Source organism: Anguilla rostrata, chromosome 3 (assembly GCF_018555375.3).
Source record: "Anguilla rostrata isolate EN2019 chromosome 3, ASM1855537v3, whole genome shotgun sequence".
Lineage (NCBI taxonomy): Eukaryota > Metazoa > Chordata > Actinopteri > Anguilliformes > Anguillidae > Anguilla > Anguilla rostrata.
Window position 1 is genome coordinate 19,746,349 of NC_057935.1, and position 19,300 is coordinate 19,765,648.

Genomic DNA, 19,300 nt, shown 5'->3' on the forward strand with positions numbered 1-19,300 from the left:
CAAAACATAACATAAGCCTAAAAAAATAACCCGTTTTAGAATACAGGATGCTGCCAGGTACAAAACATATCTGCTGCAAATCTTTAAAGCAAATTACATTTTCAAAAACCCAGAGTGCAAGTGTATTTAGACTTTATTCCCAGTTCACAGAAGGCCTTGCACAACCACTGGTAGTTATGACAGTTTGAAAAGCTTTTCCAAAAAGTCTGTTTGCCAGAGTGTAACCACAATGCATTGCAAGTTTTTGCTCCTTATCAGAAACCACTTGCTCTGGGACCTGTGAAACTGCTAGCTTGCTGCTAGCTTATTCTAATCACTCCACTTGATAATGGCCATCCCTGTGGAACAGGAGCCGGGGGGATGGGGGTATCTGGCCAGTCTGCCGTGATTACAATCGCGCACAGAGACATGCACGTCTAGCAGCCTGAGACGGACGTGACCGGGAGGAAACGAAAGGTTGCGCTTGCAGGAAGAGAACAGTGTCCCTTTCCCTGCAGAAGTATATCTTCAGGCCAGCCTTGCATAGATATTCAGGTTGTGGCTGCGCCCAGTTTGAGGATAACACCAAAGTCATTGCGGAGGTGTGAGCTGTACCCAACCTATACTGTTCTCCACATCACGAGCCACTGCAAACGCTGCTTTAGCCTGTTTAATTTCCTACCCAACTCGCTAATTCCCTCTAAAGCATCACACTTCAGTTTCTGCAGTGATATTGTTACAGTGATACTGCCCATTGTCTGTCATCCAATTCATAATATCATAAAATATAAATAATATCAGCAGGAATTCTTCCAGTTTGGCAAATAGATATCTACATCATTTCTCATGAATATTTCCACAATGGGGTTTGTCTGTAAGCAAGACAAACCCACAGACTGCTCCACTGGCAAAATGTGCTTTTGATATCCACACCCATGATATCAGAATAAAGGAAAAAAATATCATTTTCATTTTCGAATTGAAATTGCATGTCTCTAAAACAACGCACACAATAAGAGAAAAGTCTAGCTTCATTCAAACTAATGAACTAATTCTAAATACAGTAGCACAATATATAGGGTTACCAGAATCCCTGGTGCACCATGTGCATAATGCAATGAGAACCTACAGTGATGGCAACATCAGTCATAAAATCCATTGAATATGGTACAACTGAAATATGGGACAAATTAAGATTCTCAGAGAGTTTTTGCAGGGGGTGAAATACAGGGATGTCCCAGGAAACAATACGGGACATCTGGTCTCCCTTTAAATGATACATTAAAATATATACTTTCTTTTTTTAAATAGAGGTATTCTAGGTATCAGAGTGACAGCTTCTGCGGCTTTTCTAGATACAACTCATCTTCCTAAATGGATTCCTGCCCAGAAAGTTCACAGCGCTCATGTACATTTTCTTGACTTCAGAATAATGAGATATATACAGGACGTGAGGAACATAATATATAAAGCAGTGCCCTTCATGGCCAAACATTTTGACACTCTCTCAAATCACAATGCACAGCTTTCTTGCAAAAGATTGTCAATTCAAGACCTAAATCGGAACTTAACTCAAAGTGTTGCACAATCAAAGTGACATTTTGTATTGATCAACCTTGATTTATTTCTTTCGGTGGTTAAGTGAGGGCTTTTAGACACCAGAATAACAGCTATTGACGAGCAGTTGCCTGACCTTCCATCCAAGGCTTCAATACAGCACTAATGTTATCTTTAAAGATAATGCGATTCCACAAATGTTGACTGAATTAAAGTCTACACGAGGAGCGACAAATAGCAAAGACCATTTCTTGACAGGTGGAGGCAGATTTATTTTAGAGGGAAAGGTAGGAGGAAAAAAACGGAATAAGAAAGAGGCAAATGTCACCTCCTCGGGATAGGAGCAGTCTACATGCTGGCAGAGGTTGAAGGACCGTCATCCGTAGTGTCCCAGAAGTCTGTGTGCATCCAGTTTGCGGAGCACAATTTCTGAAACTTTTGATTGGATCGCTTCAAGTATAGAGCCCCACAGATCTCTTTGCTGCAGACCACGCTGTTCTGTTCCATCGCATTCAAGGATAAGAATGTGTCCGTGTACTGGATGTATGTATTTTATCTTTCATGAAGCTAGTGCATATGTCTGGTTTCTACCCCCAATTCAGTGGAAGATCCTCCTTTTCACCACATTAAGGGTGAGATGACCATCTCAATTCCAGTCATGCACAAGCCAACGCATACACAAATTAAACCTACACTATACATTTGTTGTTCTGTTAATATTATAAAGAAAAAATATATATTTAAAACATGACATTTATATTGAAGAGATGTAATTGTGCATTCTAGTCATGAACTGCAAAAGTGGAAAAAACAAGTTATATTTTATTGCTCTTCTTTAGCTTGAGAAAGGATATTTAATTCCATTTCCTATCAATAGATAATCCATGTTAATGAGGTCTTTCAAATTCCAAAATTAAAATACGCCCTTCTCTTTTTTTATGGAGAGGCATTATGAACAAATATGGAGCCAACCAGATTTATCTACATGATAATGAAATACCTCCCAGATGAGGAAAGAGTGAGCCCACAGTGAGCAGAATTTAGAAATGAATTAGCACAATGTCAAAAACACTGAAGAGGTATGGAATTACTCAGCACGCAATTATAATGGAGCAATCGTAATGTCTGTTTTTTAACACGTTAGCCTCCTAAAGTAGTCTGTTTGCCATCTGCAATACTGCTTCCACCTCATTTTGGACTTCCACTTGGTGACAAAATGCAATGCGATGCAATTAAAGAATTTAAACCTTTTTGCTGTTCTTTTGCTAAGGAAACACACACACACACACACACACACACAGCTCTTCAACGTTAACCACTTATATGGGGCAAAAAGCTACTATTCCATTCAACACGTTATTCAGGTATTATACCTATTTTTATATTAAATTGCACTCTGAAGGAGTAAAAGCAGTACAAGTGATTGCACATGCTAATCTGATGAACACTGACAAAAGAAATGAATAGGATATGGCTATGTTGCAAGACATCTAAAGAGAACACCATGTTTCAAAATGTAAAAGGACAAAACTCATAAGTAATGTGCTTGTAAATGACACATCTTTAAATCTAGGTAACTGGATGGTGAGCCTTTTATTCAAATGCACTAACGCTGAATGCATGTGTGTTCACAGTGGTTATCTTAACTGTCCCTTCAGTTCCAAAATGTAGGAATACCACCTGAGAATTCACGATGCATAAATGTAGGACAATTTGCTTTGGTGGGGAGTATTTCAGTTTATTCACCATGGGAATAAAACCACCATATATTAATCATTAAGAAGCATACACAGTTATATATTTAAGGTTTTTAACTAGTAAATAACGTCCCATTTCTTAAGCAACTGTTCTTAGTGGTGAGCCTTTTATTTGAATGAGCTACTGTACCTCTGAACACCTTTCTATCGGTTATCTTAATTACCCCTTCAGTTCAAAAAATAAGGAATGCCATGTGACAGCCCATAATATGTAAGTGTAGGGCAGTTTGATTTGGCTGGCAAGGGAACAAATAAATTACAAATGAACCAGTAAAATATGTATGTACCCTATATGCTGTACTGCATTCATGTAATCCTCAACCGTATTTTAATCACGTACTGTAAGATGTGGACCAATCCACCGATTTATCGAAACGTCTGAGTTTAGGTAATGTGGCTTATTCATCGTTTCTGGGTATGTATGACCAACCCTAATTTATTCAGGAAATACAGCGTTTGATTATCTACCACATTAAATATCAGGTGTCAATTTTTGGTATAAACATGTACCAGTTTGTTATATAAGTATGGTCCTCTTCTAATTTTTCATTCAAATTCAACTGATTATTTATTTCCCTGATCTTGAGGAAAAGACCTTGATGGCACCTTTATTTGATTGCACATTTGCCAATCTCAAAGCACACGTGATGATTGTCTACCAGGTTAAATGCATTTTTATTATAAATTGCTTTGGCTAAAAGCTTCTGCCAAATGGCTAAATTCTAACTATACATTATAAATGAGGCTGAAAAAATGTTACAAGCTGTGTGATGTAGGCTACATTCTACAGTTCGGAAACATCAAGTGCTGTTCAGGACACTTACTTCTTCCTCCCAGTGGAGTATCCCCATGTTTTTCTAACAGGCATAAACCACATAATCCAAACACACGTGACTATCATCCCTTCTGATTTATAATCTCAAAGAGCCTGAGGCAAAAATGCAATATTCTTAAAACCGAGGAGGCATATCATCTTATGCTACATAATCACAACATCAGTTTGGCAATCTCTGTAATTACCGAATTACAGTACAAGTACAATAGAATTGTAGTTATCCTTAAGTGTCATAATTTTCATACAGAATGATTCTGACAGTCCCAGCAGATATCAATGAATATTAATGGTCTTCTTGGAAATAATATTCTTTAAAATAATGCACTCTGGTAAAAGAAATTCAGGGGGTCTCAATGTAATCATCGGATGTGCCATGACAGATAACGTCCCATGTTTATGTCTTAGAACTTTTCAACTTTTCAAACTGCTGTCAAAGTTTTATGAACATGATTTTAATGAAAATATTCTGAAAAAACAGTTTTCAACAACATTAAGCAAAAGATTTGCTCTAACACCATCAACCCAAGGACACCAAGGCCCACTCAGGAATGCCCTGCATTTTTTCACACAAACCACAGCCATGCATGTTCGTTTATGTTTAACTGATCAGATTATGGTAATGATTGAGTATATACAAAAAATATACAACTATATAAGTATACACATGAGTATATACAACCTGATTTGGATGATTTCTCATTAGGAGCTAAGCAATCGATATGAAGACCCCTCTTTTACAGCTGATGTTGATTTTATCTGCTAGATGTTGTAACAATACGGTGCTCTTATTCACAGTTTATTCATTCTTGGGTACTTGAGTACTTACATCTGTGCAGGGTTTCATCCGAATCGTCTGGACAGTCAGGTTCCCCATCACACAACCACGTTTCAGAGACACAAGTCAACTGGTCGTGGCAAAGAAACTCGCCGACGTCACACACAATGCCCTCTGGGAATGGAAGGGTGGAGGGAGGGGGTGGAGACAAAAGGAAGAAAGAATGGCCATGTAAATGATGAGATGAGTTTTAGCATGCACATGAACACAAATGAAGGACAAAAAAAACATGAGCTGGGCTTATGGGATTGATGGAAATGCTGAGGATGGGCGAGGCTGTCGTTTTAATGGGACGCCATGTTTTACACGGAAAACACCTCATCACGGGAGACATTCCCTGCATTCGTCTGTTTGCACCGCGCGCGGGTCTTGTGCGGGTTTTCCCTTCAACCGCGTTTCCTAAACACGGTCACAAGTTCCGTCCTTGATGCATCATCCTCTGAACCGCAATATGTAATTTGCGCACCCAAAAAAAAAGATCAATGCAGCGAAACACAAATAAAATAAAAAGGAGCCACTGCGAAGCTTTCATTAAACACTCTCAGTCAAAGCAGATGCAACCCAACAAACACCACAGTGCATATGAAAAAGGAACAGTACATGGAAGAGTCAAAGTGTGTTTTGCTCAAAATAATGCAATGAGGCATTTATTTATTCTTCCAACCTATTTACCGTACAAGCAGTTCACATACACAAATAAAATTATACTTTGGTAAAACCATGCTATTAATAAAATCAATATAGCCTATACATCATATGTCAAATGCCATTTGTTCATCCAAGGTGATAAGTAAAGTAACTGAACAGCATCATTTGTGTGATTAACTCATTGTATAATGGGCAACCAAAATGAAACAAATGAGTACTGCCACAACTGTAGCAATGCACCCTGTCCTTAATTTTGAGTAATACGTTCTTTCAATAAGTACTTTTTATGATTTTTCCCCCAAAATATGTTGTAAATGTTATTGCCAGCTGACCAGAGTTGTTTGATTGACTGAATCCTCTCAATCATTTCCTTTCCTCTGTAATCAGGAAGTGACATCAAAAGCACTCATACATATATACATATCATAATCATTTGACGTGTGTCCTGCATATGCAGCATTACAGTCTTTACAGTAGTACAGTAACTACCCTGGTCTAGTATAATCTTTAAAGAACTCAATTTCCCAGCTGTTGAAAAGGAGGGATCTGCAAGGACGCTGACATGTCTCCCAACAGCGCCTGTCAGCGGTGCCGTGCGATCATTTGCAGGAGTGGCGTATGCTTCACTAAAGACTTGACACGACTGCGCTGTTCTGTTTTACCCGCCAGGCCTCCAACACAAGTCTGAGGGTTCAAAACACTAGAACCAATTATTTGTTCCTGAGCCGATCGCTGGGCAGCAACCACACAGTACCGTTTTTCTTCTGACTTTGTTTGTTGCGGGCTTGCAACAGCTGCGAGACTGAAATAATTAAAGGAGCCGCCCGCTTCTGTCGGCTCCATCGCCCGAAAGCAAAAAAAAAATAATTACTGAAGGACGTCCATGGAAAAAGGTCAAAGAAAACTTTTCTCCCCACCACCACATTCTCCAGAAGCTTTGTGCTCTTTGTGAATGCCATGTTGTATACTTTATAACATCGCGCTTAGACTCCAGCTCTTGTTCAAAGCCCTCGTTATGTAGAAGGGTCAAAATCGTACAGCTCCGAGCTACAAACTTTTCGGCTGATCCCTGTATGCGTTTTCCCACAGGGGAAAGCTTTTCTTTTTTTTTTTTTTGTTTGTTTATTTATTTATTTGCTGTGATTTCTTGTGGATGTGACAGAACACCCCTACGAGACACGTCCATTAGTGACACTTGGCTGACCTTGTGATAAGGCGGACTGAAGAGCGGACTGGAACTGCCTGTTACTCGCGCTGGAGTTTACAGCGGCCGCCGAGATTTATGTCACCAGAGGAAGATGGAAGGGAGTGAAGGTTCAGAGGCAGTTTGAGAGAGGTACGGTCATTACTGTGCCTGTGACCATGACGGCACTTTATGGGCTGTGAGAGAGAGACAGCGAGAGCGAGAGAGAGAGAGAGAGAGAGAGAGAGAGAGAGCGAGAGACAGCGAGAGAGAGAGGGAGGGAGAGTGAGAGAGAGAGGGAGGGAGAGAGTGAGAGGGAGAGAGAGAAGAGATGGAAGAATGGAAAGAAAGCAAGATAGATAGAAAACAGGGGAACAAGTGAGGGAACAATCAGAGATAGAGGGGGGTGAAACAGATAAAGTGTCTAACGTGCAATCCGAATGTCTCTCCCTTGCACAGAGGGAGAGGGAGAGAGAGAGAAAGAGAGAGAGATAACTGTCACCATCTTCCCACACTGACGTTTCTCAATCTGCTGTCAAATATGCTCCAACTTACTTGAGCGCTGTCACAACATTACATTCCAGAAAACCTCCCTATAGTGTTGGTCTTCAACATTTTAAATACAGAGGCAGCCTTATTTTCATTTAAAAATTCTTACTTTACAACAGAAAAGTTACACACAGTACTCTCCCACATGCACAAACTAATGGAAATTTACCCAAGAGGCTGAAAATTATCATCATTGTTTAGGGAAAAAAATCTATCCCTGCGCTTTGCCAATTTAATGGCCAATTTACATAGCTGCAAAACAAACATTTCATTATCATTTACAAAATTAAATAATTGTTGTGCGCGCACGGCGATGACACCAGAGAGAGGAAAGGTACTGTAAATTAGGGCTGTCTGAACTCCCGTCACTGACACACGGTGCTGTAGGAAGGGCGAGATCCAGCATGGCTTCCCCGGTTATTAATAGTGGAGGCACTGCTCTTCTGCAGAATTCATGAGCGCCTCTGCAAACATTAGAGAAAAATCAATAAAACCTCAGACTCAGCAGGGCCGTACATTGCAACAATATTGTCGCATTCGCAAGATCAAAAACGGTGCTGTACAACATTTTAAAAAATCCCCATCCCACCCGTGCGACAAGTGGTTTGGTTCAATTGAGTTTTATCATTACTAATATTAAATCAGCAGGTCTAAGATGGACAACCGCCTGCATAATGGCAGATTTATTTCAGGTTGTCAGGATCACTCCATAGCGTTCCCCATGAACAGTAACAATTTAGACTTCTAATTCCTCCCATAGACTGTGAGAGACAGCAGCTTTCGAGCAGTTGTGCAAAGCCTGTCAGCTAGCGAGGCGAGGTTGACATTGTCCAGTTTTATCGTGCTAAATTGAAAATAGAGCCATACGATAAATTTGTGCCATTTAACAAAATGTTTTCACCGGGTCATGTGCAGGCTAAGCCTTGTGAATAGCACGGCTCGCTGATTCACACCGTTGATTGCCCTCTGACGCACCTCAGCCTCCACTAACTATTTCCCTGGAGGAAACCCTGTCCAGGTGATACTCTGCCTCATCTAATATGTAGACCACAGAGCTGCCTAAAATTGGAATCCACAGGCTTTGACTTTTTTCATTTTATCATCTCTGAAAGGGTTATGCACTCACATCTAACACACTCTTTTAATTTGTGATCTCTAATGCCAAAAATAGCCAGTAAAGATTACATCAACCATATCAATGCTCACATGCCGTGTTGAAAGTTAAGACCTTCTTACCCTAATTTGTAAGCAACGTGCTATTATGTTTTCACAATTACTGTCCGTGATACAGTGATTAATTTGTACACGCTTCATAATTATTAGAAATGACAAAAGTACATGTACCTATACCGGACTGACAATCTTTAAACTGTTTAATGTAAAGTCCACGCTCAAGAAAACGAATGGTGCCATAAGTTTGAGCTCATGCTCTATAAACATTTGTGAATCATCACTGGATAGGAACATACTACCAAGGGTTCAAAGGGTCTAATGAATAGAAGGAGGGTGGGGGGGGGGGAAGCATGATTTTTTTTTAGTGATTGCTGTACAAGAGATTAGCGTATAGTGTTTGAGGGGCTGACATTTCCCCTCAATTCTGCTTCTTTGGAATCAAGGGTAGGTTTACGCTAGCTGATAATATGCGGTGATTCAATCCAATGGCGGTAATACATCAGTCAAAAAGCAATAATGGCAAATAAGATGGCACTCTTCTTCCTGTTCCTCATTCCAAACAGTGAAGACAAACGTTAGATCTCCGCTCGGAATGTACTGCTGCTTGTGAGTCTGTCACAAGAGGCGGAAACAAAGGGAGAGCTTTGCATTTTATTACACCATTACCAAAAAAAGTTCTTTCCTTGTCCCCCCACCCTCCCTCCCTCCCTCCCTCCCTCTCCCTCTCTCTCCATCTCCCTCTCTTTCTCTCTTTCCTCCCTTCTGGCCCTGTTCTTACTCTGAAATGCAAATTTCACCTGAAGGGACCATTAATAATGACAAATTGGAGGGGGGGGGGGGGATAAAGTTCTGTCAGTTGTGTCCAAGTTACTAATTACATAAATTCCATTCACACACATGCAAAATGAGTAAAAATGTCTTGGACCACTCCCCCCATTCCCCTAAACAAACACAGGTCTATCCTCTAGAGGACGAACAAGGCGTGCTCGGCATGGAGGACCTGTTTTTTTTTTTTTTTTTTTTTACCCGTTCCTTGCCCGGTCGATTAGCATTTAAAGAGGAAGTCTTCAGCCTCGGCCCACATCTTCTCCTCTGCCCGTTGAGCGAGTCAAAGGAGCAGCCCCTGGCCTTCAGAGCCGGATCGCTAGCCACTGATGTGAGGCGGCTTTCATGTGAACTCCCTCCAAAAAAAAAAAAAAAAAAAGCCAAGGGCTGGATGAAAGTAGCCGGGATGACCCTTAATACTGGTTTAACTCCCTTCTCAAAAATCACGCTGGCTCACTTTTCAACTGCAGCTTTTGATGTTCCCCTTGGAAGTGGGGAAGTGAGAGAGAGAGCAAGAGAGAGAGAGAGAGACTTGCTCTTTGAATGGTCTCATCACCTTTACAGCTGAACAGTTTTTTTTTTTTTTTTTTAATGCGACACGAAACCAGAAGACAACACACAGGCGCATACGTAAACGGTGTGGCTATTTTCACTCATCCGAAAAGTAAACGTACAGTAATAATCTGGCGCATGGCAGCGGTCTCGATGAACAACGTGAAGCAAGCGCATTAACGGAGCGGCTGGAAATGTTCTAAGGGCCTGAACGCCAATGTTATTCCCTCCCCCTTGCACCCTCCCCACTTCTGCCACCCATGCCCCCCCACCTCCTCCCCCCTGAGGACTGAAGGGGATGGAAAAAAAAATCTCAAACTTTGTAATGGCAGCAGCTTTCAATGCATATCCCAATCACCTAGAGTGCACATTGGAAAGTGGACTAATATAAAACTCCTATGGCGAAGGAAAGAGCTCAGGGACTGTTCTTTGTCGCAGAAGAAAGGCGTCTTTTCTTTCCCCCCCTCCCTCGTCCCCAGATAAAATAGTCACTATAAAAAGATACTTTAGTTCTCCCGCTATGCACATTTGTCATGACATAAATACACATTTCTGAGTGTGCGTCATGGATTGGAAGGCCATATTTCAATCAAAGGACTGTGCAAATCCTTGATGTTTCTTCCTCCTGAATCTCTCTTCGTAGTGAATAGGGCTTGCGGGCACTCACTTTTTAAATGCGCGACATCTTTTTACATTTGAATAACTTAAAATAAAAATAAATAAAAAAACTTACTCAAGCTTAATGAGGTCATCAGGAAGAGTCACCCATCACATTGGGCTCCAAACACAATTCGCTCTTTATACATGCCTTGCATTCACTCTTATTCCGCATTGTAAACATAGTGTGGGTTCTAAAAGATAATTAAGCTTTTAAAAATAAAAATAAAAAACACTGATAACTTAATAAAGAAATAAATAAAAACAGATCTGGAGAAAACCAGGTCTGGAGAAAAGATTTTTAATTGGTAACCCTTTTTCCTCCTGCAAATATATGGATGCATCACATGCCCAATTTATATACACCCTAAAGTGCACTGTTATCAAATATTTCTAAGACATATCCAAGGCAGCATTAAGGCCTAAATGTCATTGCTGTATATTTAAAAGATCTGAAGTAGTGTGAAATATTTCTGCTTCTTTATATGCATTAAAAGGTGGTTCAATGTCACTTGATGGCCAGATATGTCCTTCTTGCCTTTGTGAATGGCTGGGTTTTCACTAAGCTTTTTTTCCCCTTTTCTTCCATCCTCATCCGTTCTGTCATATTTATCGGCCCTCAAACTGTGAAAGAACAATGGCGCATCAGTTAGAAGACGCAATGAAAGCCCCGAATAGCTCCACGTTCTTTAAGGGGTGCTACTACATTTGGCAGATGCTTTTATCCAAAGCGACATACAATACGAGCATACCGAAGGTCATTGGAACTGCAAAACACAGGTAAGATAAGTTACAATCATCATAATGTAACAGTCATCCATAGCCATGAACAGATCGGCAATGACTGAGTCGTTCATACAGGAATGGGGAGTTAGTTCCACCACTGGGGACTTAGGGTGAACAGGCTCTGTGGTTGGGACGAGCGAGAACCATTCACCCAGATGGCAGGGAGTGAAAGTCACCCTGTTAAAGCAGAACGCAGTGGTCGAGTTAGCTGCAGTGTAGGCCAATGTCAGGACTCTGAACCTGATGCTGGTGGCGACTGGTAGCCGGTGGAGTGACCTCAGCAGGGAAGACATGGCGACAGCCAATAGAGGCCTTTAATTTCATCAGACTGAGACTATATCCCTGCAATACTATCCCTGTCTGTGTTATCACGTTACAATATCTAAGTGGGGTTTTAACTGGTACTCGCCACTGGGCACACTCCCATTTTTTTTTGTTTTTTTTTACATCTCTAAACATGCCTGCATAGGGGCTGGAATTAAATAATGATAATAATAATAAAAATTAATGAATCAATGAATTGTATTTCTAAATTAAAATATTTATGAAGACTAAAGAAAGGAAAAGGGAAAAGGAAGAAAAAAAAACATTGGCCCTTCCACGGAATGGTACATCCATTTCCATTTTAGGAATTTATCAGTTTCTCCTAACCAGTGCAACCTGCACAGCTAACAATCAACTTGCATACAATTTATTCAGCAAATATTTGCTGATGCAATTCAGGTTAAGCACCTTGCTCAAGGGCACAATGGCAGTGCCCCACCTGGGAATCGAACCTACAACTCTTGAGTTGCCTAGTTCCCTAATCATTATACTAAACTGTCACTCCATCGTGAATACACTATGCCAGCATTGCATGCAAATTAATTAATTTCTGAATATAAAGCATTCGCAGCCACTGGATGTTATCCATACGCTCTTATTCTCCCCCCACCTTGAACCCAAACTGATAAAGCCAGACTCCACATTCCAACTTAATAGGGTAAAAATCAATGAAAACATGCAAGTGGTCTTCATTAACGCTGCAGCACTCAGTTTAAATAAATAAATGGGTCACCTTTATTTTCTTAACAGCAAGTTAATCAAGAAAGTCAAAGGAGAAACAGCACAGTATTTCAGAACTGGCAAATACGATGCAAACACACACAGTCCAAACACACCAATGTTCCAGCATTCAGGAAGCCTCCCACTCAGAAGAATAAGAAATAATAACAACTTCTGGACTCATCATAAAGTTGAGAGCGCATTTCATAGCTATGGTTTCTTCTGCCATAGAAACCTCTATGAGGCAAGGGGTTGTCTTGTCTTTTGTCTTTTCTATGCTATTTCTTTACCAAAAAAAGTGGTTTGGTAGTGAGAAACCATAAAATGCTCAGTGGTATTTATAATCCTCACATTTTAATGTATCATAAATGACACACACACACACACACACACACACACGAGTGTGGAGAACGACGCCAGGAAACCAGCATTTCATATAGTAATCTTGGAAAATGTTCAAGAAGCAACACAGCGGGGCCTAAACTGTACCATTAACGACTCCAATTCCTTCAGGCCTTTTCAATCATACATGAAGGCATCCAAAAGGCATGCAAATACAATGCATCCTCCTTCCATTACCACCTTCAAGGTCATTGGATCAGAACAGTGAATGATCCCTCCTGGCCTGTAATTAAGGACCCTCCTGAGTCTGTTAACCAATCAGAGAGGAATAATAAGCATGAGAGAGGGCAGGGTCATCATAATTACTGAATATGAACTGTCAATCAAGCTATTTCTGGGCTGTAGGCCTCCACAATGAAAACTGCTTGTAATAGCCACAAACACAAATTTGCTTTTAACGTCCTCCAGATAAGGCCTCTCAATAATGTCAACCACTGATCATTTGCTCTGCTGGTATCAAGTCTGCCTTTTTAATTCATCCTTTTTTTCCAAGTTTATTTCCTAAAAGACAGATGGAGCGCAAGTAACAGGAGAGACTTTCGGAGAGAGGTCAGATTCCCCCCAACTGGGCTGGCGTAATGATGTCTCAGCGGCGATTGCTCCCTTCTTCCACGCCATCCCATGGCCACCGTGGGGTCCGCTGTGTGTAGGCGGACGGTCTTGTGGCCTTTGAAGAAAATGGGTCAGGCGAAGTGCTCATTAACCGCTCCTAAGAACCGAAAGCGAAGCCATCTACTGATACAGACCGCTGAATGCCACCTCTGCACATATAACACTTGTTCCAGCATGAAAGCAGCTGGACACAGAATTTCCTTAAATCTGCAGGTTCTGCTGCCCTTGCCCCCTGACATTTCACTGCTTCCTAATGAAAGCCACTGCTACGCGCAGTTCTGCTAAACATGCTATTTTCCCTCAATGAGCCTCCAGCAAGAACAGGCACCAATGGATTGTTCTTTAAAAGAAAGAAAGAAAACATAAAATGGAACAATATTTTGAATTTGTGCTGGAAACTGTTGGACAAAACAATAGTCGACAGCAATAGCAAGACTTAATAGCTGAGCAACCCACCATCCTGTATCTAATGAGGCAATGCTCAAGCATTTTAAAGCTCTCACAGCTTTTCAGATGGGCATTACCTTCTGGATATCAATTACCACCAATTTACATGTACGACGACAGCAGGCGTCATCAATGGTGTTTGTCGTAGTGTGCTTAGAAAACACATGCATCTGTTTTTTGGAAGTTCTGAAAAATTCACTCAGCTAATTACTAAATGGTTAAGCGAAATATATTCAACATGTTTGCAATGCTGCTTTCCTTTCTTTAGACTAATTTGATTTGTTTGTAGTGAACTAATTCTGGGAAACCTAGAATGTTCAACTAAAATTTATTATTATTATTATATCATCATCATTATTGTCTTTTATTATTTGGCCAAATAAGTTTGTGCATTCTTTTTAACATATCCTCTTCATAACACAATCTTTTATTTTCTCCAATTTTGATTTTATGCTGGGCACATCCCAGTCTGGGCCTTTCTGTGTGGAGTTTCCATATTCTCTGGATTCCTCCCACAGTCCAGTGTCCCACAGTACTGTACTTTATCGGATCTGTGTTTTATAGTTGCTCCAACGACCTTTGATATGCACTTTGGTATGCATTGGGCCTCAATCACAAAACTTTTGTTCTCACTAAAAAACTATGAGATTCATGACACATTTGCAGACCTTTATTTTTCTGCATATCCCAGGTGTTTGAGATGATGAATGCTGGCTGTTTGTAAATTGTATGCGCAGTCCTGTTCATTTGGTTTGCATAAGGAAACAGCCATGAAAAAAGCCTTGGCCAAATAAATGTAATGCAGTGTATTCCTACCTCTTGGTCAATGCATGCTGGGATAGGCTTCAGCACTCCCCATGACCCTGACCAGGAATAAGGGAGCATAGATAATGGATGGATGGATAGATGGTTTTATACTGGCAACATAATGCGGAAGCACTGTATATATATTTACCATTAGCACATAAGACTGCATTTCACACCTTGAACATGCCTGGCTAAGTGCTTGGTGAATGAAGAAATTTCATTTTGTAAATAAGCAAAAAAAAAAAAAAAAAAACTAGTTTTAAAATGAACTTTCTGGAGAAAGACCTTGGCTTGCATCTTGATACAGGGTTTAATTTGAGAGTTCATTAATACATTTAAATTACTTTTCAGGTGAAGCAGGACTTCCAACCATTAAACGCTATTGAAAACTCAGGGGTGATGGAGAGTGTTCTTTTAAATGACTAGAGTCTTTGGAATTCAATAGCCTGCTAGAAAGCTTGGTTTAATTTCAATGTGTCCAACGAATTTCAAGCTTATTACAGTATATACTTCCATTTCCTCCAAGACTTTTTTTTTTTTTTTTCCTTCTCCCCACAAGGGCTAAAGGATGTGTGACAACACAAGCGGAACTCGGGCTCGGGCGCGGCGCAGGGATTGCGATAAATGGTCATTTTGTTATCAAGCCACGACTGTGCCGGCAGGAACTAGATTGTTTCTCTTATCTGCAAAGATGATTCTGTAATAGAACAGAAGAAGATTGATCTTTCCAGCTCACACACTACCAATATTCCGTGGGTCTGCATCTGACATTGAATTTCTTTGGATCACCGATGGACCGTGTACAACATTCAGGTTTTAGAAGTGAAAAGTATACGCCTGGTGCATTTTTAAAAAAATGATGAACGTAAATAGTTCGTAGTTTACGTGAATTTTATTTTTAATGTATGCAGATTAATGTAGCAGGTCAGATGAAAGGACAGATTGGGCATTAATTTGCTTCAATACACACTGACAACATTTCTCATGTATAAACACCAGCTACTCCTCTCTCGGTAAAATAAGGTCCTACTCCTGCCTTCTTTTCCAGTACAGTGAATCTGTGAAGTGTGAATCTTTATGAAGGTGTGCTGGAAGGCTAAAAGATGGAGATTTATTGTGGAACCTTTCCGATGTGAATTGATGGTGTGGCTGTTGCTTGGAGACAACACAGCTGACAAACAGAAGCATTATCAGGGGGTCTCTCTTAATCTTGCTCTTCAACAGAATGGCATACAGTCACACAACAAGCTGTAGCATCAATCATGGATTCCTGAAGAGATTGATGAACCCAATTGGTCTATTTTTGAACAGAACCAAATCCAGTCTTTCACACAGTCTGACCTCTCCCATGTTTTTAACATAAATGTGTCACCAAAATAACCCATGATCTGAATTTAAAATTAGGAGTAAACAGTGCTTAATGCATTACAATTAAATTTTTGCAAAATTAAAAAAAAAAAAAAAAAAAAATGAAAAAAAAAAAAACCAGGCAGGTTTTTTTTTTTTTTCTTCCATTCATTAATTACAGGAATGCAACTAATTAAGCACTTCTGTACTTGGAACTAATGACTGGCGAGACTTCACCGCATTCCAAGCTTAGACCAGCTTGAGAAATCCCAACCCAAAACAACTGTCACATTAAAAACCGTCTGCGACATAGCTGTAAGGTGAGCAGCGAATACTCGTCAGCATCGTAAGCCTTTTCTTGCACTTGTGGGGCTTTCATTTCCAGATTAGCCATTAAATTGGCAGGCACGCACAGCTGCATATTTGCATTAGAAGATCTGATGAATATATTCAATTTTAAAATTTGGAACTCGTGTTTGGAACTTGTGTCAGATGTAATGGGCTTCAAAATGAAAACCCGCCTTATTACCCCTCCCTTGAAATCATAATTATGGGAAATTAAGATTTATGGAAAAAAATGTAAAAGAATGATTGGGATAATAAATGCCAGCATAAAATAAGAAACCAAGCATCACATTAATTATATTATCTTGTGAGACACAATGAACTCAAATTATTGAAGCGCTGTTACTTGGCACTGCAGATTGTAGGCACTTGCGTCTACAGGACACCTATTTCATGTGCTGCAGATGAGCAATCAGACATTTGTGTCCCTCCACACAGCTGGGTGATGGAAGATTCTGATGCGGTGACCGATGCAGTGAAAGAAAACTAAGCAATGTTTAGACAGGTAACAAACTTTACTGTTTCACTGTTGTTTAAAACACAATGGGCATAGACCCACATCCAGAGACAACTTTACAGCTTACCTATTCCAGGTGCAATATGCAGCTAGATGTTTGCCGAAGCACTTCAGGTTAAGCACTTCACCATTACAGGGAGCGATTCCAAATGTCACTCCCGGGACTAACCTACAGCCTTTACCAGACCGGTTCCCAAACTGCCATGCCACACTCCCTTTAAAAGGGTTTTCTGCAAAATCATAGTGCTGAGAAATGACACTGCTGTAAACGGTGGTGTAATTTTTCCAATTGGGGGGATAAGAAAACAACCTGGAAAACATCAACGATGTACACTGCATGTTCTGTACAAGGAGACTTTTCAGCACACTTGGAAAAACCTAATCTGTCAGCAGACTTATGGCACAACCTTGCAAAATCTGTGTACAGGAACATACCACACAGGACCAAGAGTTATGCAAAAAACAAAAATACTAATTTTAAATTTAAAACATTTATACACAGATAAAGTGCTCGGTGTACACACCTCTTTAAAAGCAGCCAATATGTCGTGCATCCATTTAAACATTCAAAGTGCTTGATGAAAAAAAAAAAAAAAAAAAAAAAAATGAATATTTATGTTTATATAAAGCTCCGAATAAATATAGATGTCATAAGGTAATTAAGATAACTAAGCCGCAGTTATGTACAACAGGGATGTGCAAATTAACTGGTGTGGCCAATCAGTACATGTGTACCAACTGCTAAATTTACTCCACGGTTGCAATGACCATGTTACTCAGCCAACAGATTGCAGATTGAGAAGAAGCGATACTTCAGAGGACAGAGTGCTCTCCCAGGCGGGTTGACAGCAATAAGATTGGTACATTGGTACAATCAGGCATTCAACAGTGTGACAGAACAAAATTGGGGATAGAAATAGCTTAACCGGATATGAAAGCTATGACAATACATGGAACGCTTTGAGTGAGCAATTTATGGGCGATGTCCTTCAAGAATGGTTCAAAAAACGTTTGGACGAAAACTATCCACTCTCTCACATTAACGGTATTTTCTGAAAACGTTCATGAACTTTCTCTTACCCATACAAACAGTGTTACACGGCAGACAGAATTGTCAGCTAAGACTAACAGAAATGAGTAAAAGATAGGAAGTCAATGAACATACATGCACACGGATGCTGTCAAGCATATGCACGCACACACACACACGCGCAAACAGTCACTCAACATTTGTCCTTAACCATCACTCATGATTAAATGTGTTGCCTGATTGTGTTAATTCCACGCATTCTTCACAAACAATTTGGTGAGATCAGCTTGCACTTTGTGGTTCAATGTTTGAGAGAAATGTTGAATGCAGAAGGCCTATATCATAGTACAATAACCATACAACGAACACCCTGGCAGATATTGGAGGGTTCTAGGATAATTTTGCACAGTCAGGGTACAACAGAGGTAAAGTTCAGCTTCAGTTCGTCTAACGGCATTAGTGAATACCCTGTAGTGAACGTCATTGATTTAACAGAGATGTGCACTTTTAGGCATTATTGATTCACCTGGCTTCATTTTTCAATCAATGGCTTTGTTGAAATACAAGCCTCAACATAACTGCCGAGCTCAACAATACATTTACATAACAGAATACAAGTTGTAAATCCAAGCTTTGACTCATCCCTACAATCAAAGTGTCTTCCTCTGATAACATGCTAATTTCAATAATACACTGCAGTATACTGGGGTATTGCTTCTGATGAGCAATGTTTTGTTTGGACTTTTTTTTTTTTTTTTTTTGGCTGGGTTCAAGTAAAACAATGCCAAATGTAACTCTTTCAATTTGGACATTTATAACTGTCAGAAAATGCTGCCACATTTCAATGCATTTCTCTGCATTGACTCATTAGTTGAGATCTGACCTTTAAAAGGCTAATTAACATGGCTGTCAGTTCAAGCTTGGTTTGATTCGATGCAAACGAATCTTGCTAACCATTGATTCTGAAAGTATCGAAGAAAGAGCCTGCAAGGCAATTCCAGATGGTCTGGTATACTGCCCAAAGTTTATTAGCACATCAAAACTGTCAATACGTGTTTTCTGAAAAGAAAGAAAAAAATGTATATTGAGTGAGTTTAATCAATACTTTGAATCAGCTTTTTTTTTTTTTTTTTTTGGGTGGTTTGAGACTAGAACTGTACAAATAGGTTGATAAGTAATTTCAATAAAGTGACTCTATTATTACTATATGTTAGGGTCACCCAAAATTATTAGGTTTTTGCATGAAGCAGATGGTGGATGACGACAACAAATGGAGCTTTTAAGTCATTTTAAAGAACACAGGGAAGTTTAAGTAGGTTTTCCTTTTCTAATTGAATACCTTTGTATGCTACCACAGACAGGGAGAGAACGTGTGAGGCTAAGCTCATGATTAAAGTGTTTTGAATAAGCCCA

At 40.0% G+C, this 19,300-nt stretch overlaps 1 protein-coding gene across 5 annotated transcripts in view; it reads right to left on the reverse strand.

Annotated features, from left to right (window-relative positions):
- Window positions 1-19,300, reverse strand: part of LOC135250411 (low-density lipoprotein receptor-related protein 1B-like) — a 398,366-nt gene that overhangs the window by 305,562 nt on the left and 73,504 nt on the right. For 4 of the 5 annotated variants that reach the window (XR_010328923.1, XM_064326656.1, XM_064326655.1 and 1 more), the window contains exon 2: window positions 4,955-5,077. The exons of the other annotated variant lie outside the window; for it this stretch is intronic. Coding sequence is in view for 3 of the 4 variants with exons in the window: in XM_064326656.1 (XP_064182726.1) it covers window positions 4,955-5,077 (123 nt within the window). In the remaining variant the exon portion in view is untranslated. The remainder of the gene's footprint in view (window positions 1-4,954; window positions 5,078-19,300) is intronic. 5 annotated transcript variants of the gene reach the window in all.